The 16,055-nt window shown below is 46.2% G+C and overlaps 2 protein-coding genes across 7 annotated transcripts in view; both read left to right on the forward strand.

Annotated features, from left to right (window-relative positions):
• Positions 1-15,078, forward strand: part of srcin1a (SRC kinase signaling inhibitor 1a) — a 102,703-nt gene extending 87,625 nt beyond the window's left edge. For 5 of the 6 annotated variants that reach the window (XM_061845413.1, XM_061845414.1, XM_061845415.1 and 2 more), the window contains 8 exons: positions 120-267; positions 428-731; positions 808-1,075; positions 2,796-2,935; positions 3,035-3,184; positions 5,263-5,997; positions 9,288-9,416; positions 14,962-15,078. In XM_061845413.1, the coding sequence (XP_061701397.1) occupies positions 120-267; positions 428-731; positions 808-1,075; positions 2,796-2,935; positions 3,035-3,184; positions 5,263-5,997; positions 9,288-9,416; positions 14,962-14,967 (1,880 nt within the window). In that variant the 3' untranslated portion in view covers positions 14,968-15,078. The remainder of the gene's footprint in view (positions 1-119; positions 268-427; positions 732-807; positions 1,076-2,795; positions 2,936-3,034; positions 3,185-5,262; positions 5,998-9,287; positions 9,417-14,961) is intronic. The other variant, XM_061845419.1, reaches the window with a different exon arrangement.
• On the forward strand, positions 15,030-15,488 carry LOC133514643 (transcription elongation regulator 1-like; the record flags this gene model as incomplete). The annotated part of the gene is made up of 1 exon (XM_061846474.1): positions 15,030-15,488. A coding segment is annotated over one exon (459 nt), but the record flags the coding sequence as incomplete, so codon positions are not given.
• Positions 15,489-16,055: the final 567 nt, after the last annotated feature.

A 16,055-nucleotide genomic window follows, 5' to 3' on the forward strand; every position in this document is an offset into this window, starting at 1 on the left:
ACCGATCGCCTTTTAAGTTAAGTCTCCCACCTGCCGTCTGTCAGACGTTGAATCGCTCTCGTCGACGTCCCCGCGAAACGCTCCGCTAAAGTTAACCAAAGTTTCTGCCCGCGACGCAGATCAGTTCCCCGGCCTTCAGAGCAAGATGCGAGTGGTGCTCAGGGTGGAGGTGGAGGCGGTTAAGTTCCTGAAGGAGGAGCCGCACAGGCTGGACGCTCTGCTGAAACGCTGCAAGACCATCACGGACACCCTCAACGCCATGCGCAAGTATGCAGCTGCACGGTCACGACTGCGATCGCAGGAGACGAGCTCAAATATAATCACTGAGAAATATTAAACAATAACGTCCGGTCTTGTTGGAGGTCTCATGAGCCCTCATGCATCTCATATTGTAAATGATCCTGATTTTGATGCCTCACCCCCAAAGGCAAGCCAACGAGGGCGTGTGGAAGAAGCACGAGGACTTCACGTCGTCCAAGCACAACGAGGAACTGAGAAAGTTCTCGGACTTCGACATCCCCGTCAGCCCGCCGCTCGCCCTCAACGACCTCGGGGGAGGGAACAGCCTGTCCAATTGGAGCCCGCACGCCAGCCTCGCCCGCCGGCACCACGGGAACCCGGCCGGACCGCACAAAGACAATCACCCGCCAGTCCCGCACAAAGGCAAAGCCCTGGAGGAGCTGGAGCGCCGCAGTGCTGCCGAGAAGGCGTTGTCCGTAGAAGTTCGCCTGGTAGGAAACATTTCGATTCTTCTCCCCCGTTGTCGTTAAATTGAGGTTTTATCAGAATCTTCTTTCGTCTTCCCAGGCGGCCGAGCGAGACTGGGAGGAGAAGCGAGCCAGCCTTACCCAGTACAGCGCTCAGGACATCAACCGTCTGCTGGAGGAGACCCAGGCCGAGCTCATGAAGGCTATACCCGACCTGGACTTTGCCGCCAAGCAGATCAAGCCCTCCTCCAACGCGACGCCCTCGCAGGCGCCCCAGACCCCTCAGAGCGGGACGGCCACACCCGAGCACCGGGCCCTCAACAACAAGCCGCCGCTGAAGAAGGAAGGAGGGTCCAGGCTGGGATCTGGTGAGAACCGGAGCAAAGGCGCTGTCAGGTTCTTAACATCAAAGAAGAAAAAAATCTTTCATCCGGAGTGAAACCACGTGTCAACCAATTTCTTCTTGAATAATTTATTCGTGTTAAATGCCGGCTTTGAAGTTCTAGGTAGACGACCAACGCCGCCAGTTAGAGTGCAGTGTACACGCAGGCTGATTTTTAACATCTTAACCTATTTTTGAAATGTGACGCTTCCCCCACAGATTACGGGGAGATCACTTACACTTGTGTAGTTCGTGTCCACACACTACCACAGATGCATTATTTGCCTCGAGGATGCTCGTGGAAAAGTACAGAGAAGGCCAGAAGGAGCTACATTGTGTCTTTGTAGACCTAGAGAAAGCCTATGACAGAGAACCAAGAGAAGAACTGTGGTACTGCATGCGCAAGTCTGGTGTGGTGGAGAAATATGTTTGAATAGTACAGGACATGTATGAGGGCAGCACAACAGTGGTCAGATGTGCCGTAGGTGTGTCAGAAGAATTTAAGGTGGAGGTGGGACTGCATCAGCGATCCGCTCTGAGCCCCTTCCTGTTTGCGGTAGTAACGGATAGGAAGTGAAAGATGAGGTTAGACTGGAATCCCCTTGGACCATGATGTTCACAGATGATATCGTGATCTGCAGTGAACGCAGGGAGCAGGCAGAGGAACAATTAGAAAGATGAAGGCACGCACTGGAAAGGAGAGGAATGAAGATTAGCTGAAATAAAACAGAATATATGTGGGTGAATGAGAAGGGGTGGAAGGGGAAGACTGAAAGTCCAGGGGGACGAGATGGCGAGGGTGGATGACTTCAAATACTTGGGGTCAACAATACAGAGCAATGGAGAGTGTGGGAAGGAAGTGAAGAAACTGGTCTAAGCGGGGTGGGACAGTTGGCGGAAGGTGTCTGGTGTTCTATGTGACAGAAGAGTCTCCGCGAGGATGAAGGGCAAAGTTTATAAAACAGTGGTGAGGCCGGCCATGATGTACGGATTAGAGACGGTGGCACTGAAAAAATAACAGGAAGCTGAACTGGAGGTGGCAGAAATGACGATGCTGAGGTGCTCGCTCGGAGTGAGCAGGTCGGATAGGATTAGAAATGAGCTCTTTAGAGGGACGGCAAAAGTTGGATGTTTTGGAGACAGGGTTCGAGAGAGCAGACTTCGATGGTTTGGACATGCCCGGAGGCGAGAGAGAGAGTCTATTGGTAGGAGGACGGTAAGGATGGAGCTGCCAGGCAAAAGAGGGAGAGGAAGACCAAAGAAAAGGTTGACGGGCATTGTGAGGGAAGACATGAGGACAGTTGGGGTTAGAGAAGAAGAGTCACGAGATAGGCTTAGATGGAAAAGATGACACGCTGTGCCGACCCCTCACGTGACAAGCCGAAAGGAAAAGAAGAAGTTGGTGTCCGTACACTGCCATCTCGACGCAGACCCATCATACAATTTGCTGATTTGTGTTGGAAAGTGAGGGTCCTCAAACACATCCCAATTATTGGTTTGTGTTCCAGGTTTAGTCAAAACAAGCAAAGAAGTCATTTAACGTGGGTGCACGTCCAGATAACCCAACTGGATCGGACCGTTGCAAAAAAAAAAAAAAAAATGGCAGTTGGTGACTCACACCTGCACCAATCGAGCCATGCACGTCACTTTTTTGGTCTGTAGGGTTAAATTATTTGTGTGGGTTTTTTTTTTTTCCACCCTCACAGACGAGCTGACGGTGCCTCGCTACCGCACAGAAAAACCCTCCAAGTCTCCCCCTCCGCCGCCGCCCAGACGCAGCTTCCCATCTTCCCCGGGCCTGATCACACGCAGCGGCGAGCAACTCGTCCCCGCGAAGAGTGTCAAGGTAACCCACGTCTGGTCTAAATTCCCCGAAAGTGTCAATCGACGCACGCGTCCCAAAAAAAAAAAACGCTCGACGATCCTCCGCCATTTTGGCTTTCAGAAGTCCGACTCCGAGGAGGGAGAGGGCCAGAAGCCTCACGTCAAACTGAGGAGGACCGTGTCGGAAAACCCTCGTCCCGCTTCCACGCCTCCCACGCTGTCCGCAGACAAGGCAGACGCAGAGCAGGAGAAAAGTTCTGCACAGTTGGAGGTAAGCTGTTCAATTACGTCCCGACGGTGGACTTCGCCCTCGCGAGGCTGCCGTGTTCTCGGACAGATGCGCTCGCCGTGGTGAGCGCGTGTTCAAGTAGCGGCGTCCATATGTTCCTCCGCTCCTGGCAGCGGGTGAAAGCAGAAATGACGGCGCTCGTTTGTGTCATCGTCGTCCGCACAGATGGAATTCGTGCCTGAGTTTTTAAATGACCCGCTTGAGGTCGAAAGAAAAAAAAACAAAAGTATCAATAGTCCGTCATCATTCTTTCCATCCTGAGGACTTTAGTAAATTCATAGCTGGCACCGAATATGCAGTCTTGTCCTCCGATAACACTTTGTTCTTCTGAAAAATTTTTTCCCATGTATTGCATTAAGTAATGAATACCCTGTGGTTTCTTTTTTGGTTTTAGAGGGGTTGTATTACATATTTTTGTGCAATCTATATACTGTTTTCTTCAGCGCAATTGCTCTTTGGTTTGGTGTTTATTTTTGGGTGTCCCCCAATTCTAGATTGTCTCCTTGCGGTTTACATCTGGGTTTTAAATCCATCGATCCATCCATCCATCCATCTTCTTTGGCGCTTATGGCAACAAGAATAATTATTATTATATGTAATTATGAACGAAATACTCTAACCTACCTCGATCTATCTATCTAGCTTGGGTCCATGCAAAGGTACTACAATAAAAAAGTAATTTGCTTTTTCAAATAGCACAAAAATGGTATTATATTATCCATCCATCCATCCATTATCTTAGCCGCTTATTGTAACAAGAATCATTATTATTATTATAATTATGAATGAAATACTCTAACCTACCTCGATCTATCTATCTAGCTTGGGTCCACAGAAAGGCACTACAATAAAAAGTAACAGATAGCACAAAAATAGTATTATATTATCCATCCATCCATTATCTTAGCCGCTTATCCTCATGAGGGTCGCATGGAGTGCCGTAGTCTATCCCAGCTGTCAACGGGCATAAGGCTGGGTACACCCTGAACCGGTTGCCGGCCAATCGCAGGGCACATCGAGACAAACAGCCGCACTCACAATCACACCTAGGGGCAATTTAGAGTGTCCAATTAATGTTGCATGTTTTTTGGGATGTGGAAGGAAACCGGAGTGCCCGGAGCAAACCCACACAGGCACGGGGGTAACATGCAAACTCCACACAGGCGGGGCCGGGATCGAACCCGGGTCCTCAGAACTGTGAAGCCAACGCTTTACCAGCTTTACCAGCCGCCTGTGGTATTAAATGCACATAGCATACCTGGAAATAGATAAAAATATATATATATTTTTTTTTAAAAAAGAGTGTTGTTTGGGCCTGTTGTTTATTTGTGTACGTTTTTGTGTGGTTTTACCTTTGGCCAATAACGCTGAGCACGATTCTGACGGGTGTACAAGTCCGACGGTGCTTGATTTGCATACGTCAAATTCTAAATGAAACGATGAAATGTTTTGAATTAAGAGGCTGAGTAGTTGTTGTCCATGTATGTAGTTTTGGGCTTGCGAGTGATTTTGAAAACTAATGTCCTGGCATTTTTATGCTCCGTAGAGCCTTTAATTTTCTCAAAAGCTGACAGTGCGCCTTCTCATCAGGTGCGCCTTATATATGGATCAATATTGAGCCTTTAGCGCAGCTCCATCTAGTGGATGCATAACGTATCACCGGCCTCTACTGTAGCGTCTATTCTATGTGCCTTATAATGCGGTGCGCCTTATATATGAAAAAAAAACCTTTAAAATAGTCCAGTTATTGAAGGTGCGCCTTATAATGCGGTGAGCCTTATAGTCAGAAAATATGGTAGTTTTTGAAGGTCCACGTGAGTAAAACTTATTGTGCATTTGTGCTGTCGGTTACCCCAAACTGTTTTTCAGTAGCATACAGTATGTGACATAGTCCCATTTCTAAGATTTGATAAATGTATCAGATTTGATCAATCATGTTGCACATGCTGAATGAATCTCGTTGCATTTACTCCTCCCGCAAAGCCCAAAAATGACCTGCGCGGCAATTTAGCGCATTTGGCAGATGAAATCCTGAATCCGAGTGCTTTCCTGGTTTATAGGTCAGGCCTCCGTGTCGCGTTCCACACATCACGTTGACCGAGTGTCCCCTCAGAGATGTCCCCCGTTGTCCCCCGACGACGAGTCCTTCGCCTCCTCGGCGCGAGCCGGAGACGCGGGCTTCCTCGCGGGAGGAAGGCAAACGGGAAGTGACTTTGCTCCTGACCGAGCTGGAGATGCGGGCGCTGTCGCCCTTCGAGGCCCAGGAGCTGAGCGGCGCCATGGGGGTCATTTTGCAAACGCGCACCGTCTCGGCAGACGCCGCGGCGCTCTCGGAGGCCGACTTGAGCGAGCGGCCTCTGCTCCTGCTCTTCAGGGAGGAGGCCACGCTCAAGGAGGCCTACGATCTCCTCCTCGCCCTGTTGGAGGCGCCACAACCGCGGCCCAAACCCAGAAAAAGATCCTCCGCCCGCTCGGGCCGGCGAGACGCCCTGGTGACGGCTCTGAGGAGAGGGATCGAGACGGGCGACGTGGTTCTGAAACTCCAACCTTGCACAGAGACCAAGAGTCCCGATGGAGACGCAAGTCTTTCGACGTCGGACCTGGCCTGCACTCGTTCCGAACCGGGAGAAAATGTCTGCCAAGCGGCCTACAATAGGCTGGACAGCTTGGAGGAGACCATTCGGGAGTTGGAGAACACCTTCCTGGAGATCAGCGGAGGTTCCCGAGTGGAGGAGCCCGACATGGACCCCCCAGCGAGCGGGAAGCCGCCAGTCCCACCCAAGCCGTCAAGACAGGTTCTTTTCCTCGCGCCTCCTCGCCCGCCACATTCTTTTCCTCATTTCCTCCCTGATGGTCCGCAGGGAACTTTTCACGCCTCTGATGTCTGCTCCCCTATTGGCTAAGAAAAGGAAAAGGGGCGGGACAGACACCAGACTTGTCTTGCTTGTGATTGGCTTTTGGCTTTCTGTCTGTACTCTCTCACCCGTCTCACGCTTAAAACTGACAATAAAAAAAAAACACACACACACATTTCTTATTTTTTTATTGTCGTTTCTTTGCTTTTCTACCAAAGCACTTTTCATCTATGTTGTGCGGTGAAAATGATTTTTAAGAGGATGTTTTTCATAAATGGAAGCCTATTTCTGCCACAGAATTACTCTAAAATAGTCAATGTTGAGGACAGTTAAGCCCCCGTGTCCATGGGGATAAAGACTGAGCCCTATGGTAAATTGTGGAAGTCCAAGAGTAATTGACATAGTTTCAGAAGCAATACAGTACCGTTATTTCCCGGCCTACTGTGCGCATCTGGTTATAAGTTCCCACATTTGTAAAGGAAATACCATTTGGTACATACATAAGCCACACCTGTCTAAAAGCCGCAAGTGCCCACATTGAAACACGAGACATTTACAAAGACGGCACACAGAGAGTTTAATGCTAGCGCCGCCACGCTAACGCTCGCGGTATATTAGTTTATTACAATTACAATCATTAATTTTGAAAAAAATATTCAATGAGGTATCTCGGCTCCCTTGGATGTTGTTGTCTCTGTTAGTATTGTATTATATTGTATTACGTATCCTGGTAGTATTGTATGTACTGTAATTCCCGGCCTACAAAGCGAACCTGGTTATAAGCCTCACCCAGTACATTTGTAAAGGAAATACCATTTGGTACACACGCGATATTTACAAAGAAAGATGGTACCCAAAGAGTGTAAGGCGCTAGTGCTGCGCTAACAGGGCAGGTTAAAAAAAACATACCGGTAAAATTCACTGAGACATGGCAGTAACACGGTACCGCAGCACTAACAGGGCCGGACAGGTAAAAGTCATTTCCTCGGCACATATATTCCACTGGTCTCTCTTACCTTTTCCACTCTAGTGCCCCCTTGCGGCCATTAGAAAAAATGCACAAATTAGCCACGTCACCACATAAACTGCAGGGTTCAAAGCGTGTTAAAAACATCACAGTTTATAGGCCGGAAATTACGGTAGTTATGTCCGAATGAAAATCCTCAACTCGCTTCAACATAGTGTCTGATGCCATCAAGGCAATGCTGTTGTTGTTTTGGCTTGAGCACAAAACAGCAAATAGGTGAGCTTTTCAGTGCAGAAAGGAGGCTAGGTTTAAAAACAAATAATAATTTGGGAATGGATTTACTATATAGTAATATTTTGAAATGATCTAAATTTTAAACATTATCTCAATTTATGTACAAACAACCCTAAATAAAATAGCAATTAATTTACATTTCAACTGTGTATACAGTTTTTCCTGTTCTATTTTGCAGTATTTGTTTTTATTTCAATTGAAGAGAAATGGGTACTTTAAAAAGCACATTCAGATTACTTTTGACACATACTTTGTATTTTGGGAAAATGTGCAATGATTTTTACATAATATTTATTTTTCAATGTAATTTTGGGGCTGAAATGGGCTACCCACACCTCCATATAAATCGTAGTTACCCCAAAAATCCCCCCCCCCAACCCCCCGCACCCCCAGGGCAGTGCGGCCCGACATATTGCACGTCAGAAACCTTGCATGACATACAGTACACGAGATACAAATGCTGGATGTATCATAACTCCATTCTTTATTGAATATTTTTCAACAGCGCTTGTATTGGACCTCATTAGCGCCAATTCCAAAATGAGCAACTTCGCATGCCACTTGTGTCGACATGCGACACCGTACCAGCATTCCCAGTTACTGTGTCAACGCGGCCTCTCACTCGGCGCCGGGCTGCCACATTCACTGTCGCCAACGCGGGCACGCGGGAGGATTGCCGAGTCGCCCGGGGTTGTTTCGTCACGGCCGCGCTCGTCGTTGCATCACTCGCCGCGCCGTAGCTTCTCCACGCTCTCCGAGCGCTTAGCGCCGATCGTGTCGGCGGGCGGAGGCGATGCGGCGTGGCAGCTTGCGGAGTTCGTCTCGTATTAACTCAGACGCGCTGCCGACTCGCATACTGCGTCTCCGTTTTCTCCGATTTGCAGTGTTTAAGTAGAATGTGTAAAAATAGAAGTACTGATTTCACTCATTCACCCAAGTGGAAGTAATTTTTTTTTTTAAAGGCTGAAATTTACTCAAGTAAAAAAGTTAAAAACCCAAAATGACTTTATTTTTTTTTCATGCGGACCGTGCAGACATTTTCTCGTAAATTTCCTTTGGGAGTTAAGAAGTTTTTAAAATATTCCAAATTGGATAGTTGGTTATTTGGTAATTGAATGTAAGGCCATCATTATCAAGTATAAATAATCATAAGCACACATCCATGAAAAGTAAATTGTGCACACATACGAGTGCATTACAGCATCTTAATTGCTTGTTTGTTTGTTTTTTTCTTCACTCGGCCGTCAACATGTGTGGAACTGATCCGTATCTCAAAGTTAATGTGCCTGCATGATTTGATTTGATTTTTTTAATGAGTCAGTACGAGACAAAAATTATAACGTACATTGAAATACCGTAAATCCCGGCCTACAGAGCGGCACGCGAACATTAAACCCTTTCTGTGTACCGTGGCTTATAACCAGGTGCTACTGCTAGGGCAGCGCTAACGCTAGCGTCGCATCACTGGATAAACCGCAGGGTTGAAAGCTTGTGGAAAAAAGTCACGGCTCGTAGGCCGGAAATTACGGAATTGGCTGCAGTAATTTTTTTTTTTTTTTTTTTTACGAGTCAGTACTATACAAAAATTATACCGTATATACCCAACTACATTGAAATACCGTAATTCCCATCTTACAGAGTGCACCTGGTTATAATCCTCGGAACACAGAAAGAGTTTAACGCTAGCGCCGCGCTAATGGCATTAAACTCTTTCTGTTTACCGTGGCTTTTAACCAGGTGTGCTAATGCTAGCGCCACGCTAACACTCGTGCCGCGGTTGAAAGCGTGTGAAAAAAGTCACGGCGCGTAGGCCGAAAATTACGGTATTCTCCTGAGCCAACCTTTTATTCTTGTAAATTTCTGCTTTATACCCATTTAGTACCATAAATTCCTGTTAATTCCCACGCCGTTTGGAGATCTTTAAAAGTTTGTGCAGAGTCTTTAAAGACACTCGTGGGACTTTTTCCAGGGAGGGAACGGCGCCCTGTGCAAGGTCCCGCCGGCCCCGGCCTCCAAACTGAAGCACCTGCAGCAGCAGAACAGCACGGACAAGTACAAAGGGGCCAAGAGGGAGGACTTCCTGAAGGCCCAACAGCAGGTAGGCGGGTTTCCTTTTCATCTGAGGATGGGGGGGGGGGGGGTGTTTGCACGTCGGGGTGACTTCACCTGCATGCGACCTCTCCTCCATGCTGTGGTAACCACAATTGCTGTCATCGTGAATGTTCCTGATTCACCGAAGCGCATTTGTTTCTTAAGAACTATTCGGAAAAACAGATAAAATTGCTGTTTATTAATATTCTTCTGTATCGCCTTTTTGGGTACCTCAACATGCCCGACTTTTTTTTTTTTTTTTTATGTCTTAAATGTATTTTACTATCCAGCATGAAATTTGGTGAGCTTGCCTGTCATATAGTACAGAAAAAAAAAGTCTTAAAGACCCAAACGTTATATTGAACAGGAAGACGGCCATTTTGGTTTGGCGCGGCCATTTTAGGCGAAGTCTGGGCGACGAGGGTATACATTAAATTGGAAATAAGGATTATTTTTACAAGCTCATGTAATATGGTTGCAAGAAAATAATAAGTATAATTAATTGTAATAAATAAAGGAGATATCTATGCTCCCTTGGATTTTGTTGTCTCTATTCGTACCATATTACCATAATTTCCAGCCTACAGAGCGCACCTGATAATGAGCCTCACTCAGTACATTTGTAAAGGAAATACCATTTGGTACATGCATTAGCCGCACCTGTGTAAAAGCCGCAAGTACCCACATTGAAACACGAGATATTTACAGAGAAAGATGGTACACAGAAAGAGTTTTCAAAGTTTTAATACCTTAGCTTAGCTAAACATAGCAACAAAACGGTAGCACGAACTGGGCTGGTTAAAAAAAACAGCCGCAGCAGCAACACGGTAGGACAGCACTAACAGGGCCAGTTAAAAAAAACAAAAACATACCTAAATCAACAACGTGCTAGGGCGATGCTAATGCTAGCGCGGCGCTAACAAAGCTAGTTAAAAAAAACATCACTGAGACACGGCAGTAACACATAAGCAACAGGCTAAAAAAAAAACAACATACCGGTAAAAGTCACTTCCTCGGCACATACGTTCCTCCGGTGTCACTTTTCCGCTCGAGTGCCCTCTTGCGGCCATTAGAAAAAAATGCACAAATTAGCCGCATCACCACATAAACCGCAGGGTTGAAAGCATGTGAAAAAACTCGCGGTTTATAGGCCGGAAATTACGGTATATTGTATTACGTATCCTGTTAGTATTATAAGTATATTAGGGGTCTCTCAATGGCCATGAGGCCCTGATCCATAGTCCGCTTTGAGGAGAGATTCTGGGTTTGACGAGGAAAAAAAATTGACGTCTCCCCGTTCGGCTGCCTGCATGTGACTAACTTTGGTCTTGATTAGGCATCAAAACGGTCCCGTAGCTTTGTTGATTTGATGAGACGACGCTCGAGCAATCAAGATGTTTTTCCGCCGCGCCGCCGCTCGTCTTTTTTGTGATTACTCTCGTCATCTGTAAGATCATTCACCGGGATGCAAATCAGTTCTTTCTTTTTTGGTTTCTCATCAAAGATGGCGAGCATCCGCATAACAGAAACTGGTAGCGCGATGCTAACGGGTGCAATCCATCGCAAATGACTACAACTGCAATTGGCTGGCGACCAGTTCAGGGTGGACCCTGCCTCCTGCCCGTTGACAGCCGGGATAGGCTCCAGCACTCCCCATGACCCTCGTGAGGATAAGCGGCAAAGAAAATGGATGGATGCATATATTGGATGCATATTGCAATCACCTTTTAAATAACACCTAAAAAAGAACACTAATTAAATACATCATGTGGCATGGGTCTGGATGCTCCCCAAAAATTTTGAACAATATCCATCCATCCATGACCCAAGCCGCTTATCCTCACAAGGGTCACGGGAAAGCCGGCGCCTATCCCAGCTAGCTTCGAGCGAAAGGCGGACTATACCCTGAACTGGTCGCCAGTCAGTTGCAGGGCAGATATCGACGCCATCACTGAGCGGGAATCGATCCCACGCTGCCCGCACCAAAGTCAGGCGTGTGTGCCACTCCATTTTGAACAATATATGCATAGTAAAATAAATGGCTAAATAGACAAAAACATGAATATAGTGTATACATAACAAATATATGTTTAATGCATTTTTAAAATTATGATCTGTTTTAAGTCAGGCACATAGTATGATCATGGTGTGTGCGTGTAAAAAATTCAAATAAAAAATAATATATATAACAATTATTATTGATGACAAATGCAGCAGATGAAAAATAATCTTGAATTAAAAAAAATATCAAAAACAAAATGTAGACTAATTTATGACTATATGTGTCGCAAATATGTAATATAAAATCATTCACAAACAAAACATATGGCAATGTAATATATGCACGTATATATATGTATATACATATATATACGTACGTGTGTGTGTGTGTTTATATATATACACTTTGAAAATAATTAGAAATCACAATAAAATTGTTTAAATAAATAAGTAGAAAAGCTATGGATATGTGTAAAAAAACAAGTGACATCACATTGGGTCAACATCTTTTATTATCTTTTATTTTATTATTTATTTTTTAATTGTATTTTATTATTATTGTGCAAAGGTCAGTCCGGGTATTTGTAATTTTGTCCATTTACTGTAGCGCTTAGCCGTATCACAATTGCGGGCGTGCGACGTCTAAAATGACTCGTGGACATCGAGCCGACTTGCGAAACTCTAAAGTCGTAGAAACGCACAGGCAAATTCATCGACTGTTCATTTTTTAATGATTAATAATCTTCAGCCGACGTCACGCGGCCGCCACCCTCGAGAGACATTGATGTCCGCAATTAGCTTAAAGTGTCCGCGCGCTTTCTTTTCAGCGAGACTTTTCAAACGCGGACAAAAAAAAAAAAAAAAAAAAAGAGGAACGGCGAGCTGCGAGTCGGCGTCACGCTGAAATAATGAGATTAATTTGGCTTTCATGAGACGAGCGCGGGAATCCGCTCGGCTCGCGGCGAAGCTGCCGGCGTGAATTGCGGCAAGCGGAAGCTCGGGAGAACAAAAAAGAGGAAATAGCGAGGAAGGGGAGAGAGAGAGAGAGCACTCACTCTCTTTCTCATCATCTTCATCCTCATCCCCGATAATCAGAGAGTGAAGAGGCGCCGCTGGGATTTCCAGCAATCCCGTCTCACTCACTCTGAGACCACCGGAGATTCTTGTCATGTTGAAAAATTACTTTTTCTTTTTAATGTTCCCACGTAAAGAGAAAAATAATATTAATATTAATCCTTGTGACTTTTCTTGACATGCTTCATGAACTTCCATTTTATGCTTTCTTACCGATGCATAATATTTACACATGAGTCACTGTCGTATTTTACGGTTTGCAGCGCTTTAATAATTCTCCAAGATGTATTTCCAGAAAACGTCGTAATAAGAACTGGCTTTTAATTGCTTGGGTGGTTTTGGGGGCATCTGGCCGGCCACCAAGAGAGTGCAAGATTGAGCAACTGAGTAAATATTTTACTTTATTTTATTTTATTTTATTCTGTTTTATTTTATTTTATTTTATTTTATTTTATTCGCTTACTTCCCCAAATGGGACTGGTTTGTGAGCCAGAGATCTTGTGAGTCTCGCAGGATTGTGAAGTCACGTTTGTGCCATGCACGCGGCTCAGCACACTAGTTCACACGTGTAGTTCGGCGGCTTACGTCTATAAATAAATACCGGAATTCCCGGCCTACAGAGCACACCTGGTTGGTAAGCCTCACCCAGTAGATTTGTAAAGGAAATACCATTTGGTACATACATAGGCCGCAGCCGTGTAAAAGCCGCAAGTGCCCACATTGAAACACGAAATGTTTACAAAGAAAGACGGTACACAGAGAGTTTAACGCTAGAACCGCCACGCTAACGCTAGCACCACAACGCTAATGCTCGCACCGCCGCGCTAACACTAATGCTAGTGCCGCGCTAACAGGGCGGGTTAAAAAAAAACATACTGGTAAAAACACCAAGACATACAGTAACACGCTAGCGCAGTGCTAACAGAGCTGGACCGGTAAAAGTCACTTCCTCGGCACATATATTCCACCGTTCTCACACTTACCTTTTCCGCTCGAGTGCCCCCTTGCGGCAAATTAGCTGCATCGCCACGTAAAGCGCAGTGCTGAAAGCGTGTGAAAAAAAGTTGCCGTTTATAGGCCGGAAATTACGATATGAAGATTCTAGAGTGTCATATATTTTACTATTATAACTCTTGTGAAGCTTCCCAGCAGAGAAATGTAGCTATAAACTTAGCCATTTGCGTATTGGCACACCCCGCAGTCGAGGGCAGCTGGATGAGAAAGGAGGCCCGTCCCCTCAAAACAGGAAAATCAAAAGCAAGGATAGAAATCAAGTATAAAGGTTTTTCTTTTTTTTTTTTTTTTTTTTTATAAAAACATGATCAGGACATATTTTTTAATAGCGCTGGGAATTTTTTTCAGATTGTGAAAAATTTTTTTCGTATATGCCATTCAAAATCTGCTGGTATTGAACCAATTGTGGCCGAAAAACGGGGATATGACAACGTCGTCAAACCGAACCGCAAAGGTATCAGTGCCGAAGTGTCTGGAACGAGCTCATTCTCGAGGAAGTAGGACGATTGATTGGTTGAGGACTCTTCGAAACACTTGACTTGCCTCTCACGTTTGATGAAGGAGGCGCTCGTGTTACTTCCTGTTGACGCTCTTGTTGTGAAAAGCGTTCCACGGAAACGGCGCCGCGAGCCCCAGTTCGGCCGCTCGTGTCGGACTTGGGCCTGTTGTCGTCACTCGGCACACAACGTGAAAAGTTTACGAGTCGCGCCAAAGGTTTTTGAAATTTAAGAGTAGACAAAAAAAAAATATATATATATATATGCAGACCAAAATGGTGACGACCTGCCATTTTCTGGATGATGAAACCTTTGATCTGTTAAATTAAAAATACAATGCAAAAGTCCACATTTTGTTAAATGTCATCTTCCATATTCCGGCAAGTACGCAATCTGGATCAGTCAGCCGCAAGATGTCTAAAAATTAAATACTGCAATACATTTATATAACTATATATATTTTATATATTCGTTTTGAATATTTTCTTACCTTGAATATTTTTTATTGAAACATCATTATTCGTTTTGCTTTTTAGGATTCAACAAAAATATTTTCTTGATGTGTCGGAAAATTTTTTTTTTAGTTTTTTTTATTATTGGAAAGAATTTGCCCTCCGCTGTGATGCACGACTGCAAATATGTATTCAAACATTGCCACCTAGTGGCTCATCCCGCCATTACATGTGATTGTGCTGTGCAGTCGTTGAGATTATTTTGCATTTTTTAATGAACCGCCGTCATTAAAAGTCAAAATAAAATGTGTGCCGGTCTTCATGTGTCGATGGGCGCCGCCCCCGTCGCACATGCTCATGTCCGCCTGAAATAATGTCTCCTCTGTTTGTTCTGTCCCCCCCCCCCCCCGCCCTCCTCCTCCTCCTCGTCTTCCTCGTGGTGGCGTGACCCCACCCGCCTGGTCAACGCACGATAACCGCCCCTCCTCCTCCTCCTCCCCCCCCCCCCCCTCAGCAGTGAGCATGCGTGCGCGGGCAACCGCCACCTTGTAGGCCCCCATTCCATCGTTCCGCCCCTCCCCCCCCCCTCCTACTCCCCCATCCTCATCCTTCCGCGCCCCTCATCGCGTGTCCTGCTCTGACCTGAAGGGAGCCGCGGGCGTCGAGTCGGGCATCCGCCGCAGGCGGGCGGACGGCCCCGCGTTGAGAGCGTCGCCCGTCCAGGCCAGGGCGCTGCTGGCCAGCTTGTCGGCGGCCGGCCTGAGCGCCGAGGCCCTGCTTTTGTCCTCGGCCCTGCGCCAGCACCGCCTCCTCCGCGAGCAGCAGCAGCAGCAACGGGCGTCCGCGTCCTCCCTGCCCTCGCCCAGCAGCCGCTCGCCCTCGCCGGCCTCCTCCTCCTCGCAGATGCCCACCGCCACCTTGTCCTCGTCCTCCTCGCCCACCACGCCCGTCCTGTCGCCCTGTTCGCCCACGTCGCTCACCTCGCCCACCTCGTCCAAGACCGGTCTGGAGGGGATAAGCAGCTGCAAGAATGGACAGTGACAGCAAATTCTGCGTCGGCATTCCCTCGTTTCGGACCACTATCAAGTGGTTCCACAATCCCAACCCCCCGGACCCCGACGCACAAAACCGGACCCCTTTTGGTGAGCCCACCTGATGTAAGCTGATCCTGTTTTAGGAAAATACATAGAGCTGCAATAATCACCACCACCACGTGAGTCCGCTCGATGTACACGTGCATCTCGATAAATTGGAATATGGCGGAAAACCATCGTCTATTTCAGTATTTCAATTCAAAACATATTCATAACATAGATTTTTAACTGCTTGGGTCGAGTGGAGGGATTCTTCCAAAGACCCTCCCCCCCATCATCATCCAAATGAAAATGATGCTTTCGAGACAAAAATGTCCAATAAGACAATGACAAATGCATATTTTTAGAGAGAAAAGATGCAAAGTTAAGAAAATAGTCGTGATTGTTTCATTAATCTTGACAAGAATTTTTATTTTTTTTTCCAGAAACTGATGCCTTGAGATATGAATGCACCGCGTGTTTCCAAAACAATTGCGCTGTTTAGCCTTTCATCCTGCTATATTAATACCAACGC

The sequence above is a fragment of the Syngnathoides biaculeatus genome, chromosome 16, assembly GCF_019802595.1.
Source record: "Syngnathoides biaculeatus isolate LvHL_M chromosome 16, ASM1980259v1, whole genome shotgun sequence".
Taxonomy (NCBI): domain Eukaryota; kingdom Metazoa; phylum Chordata; class Actinopteri; order Syngnathiformes; family Syngnathidae; genus Syngnathoides; species Syngnathoides biaculeatus.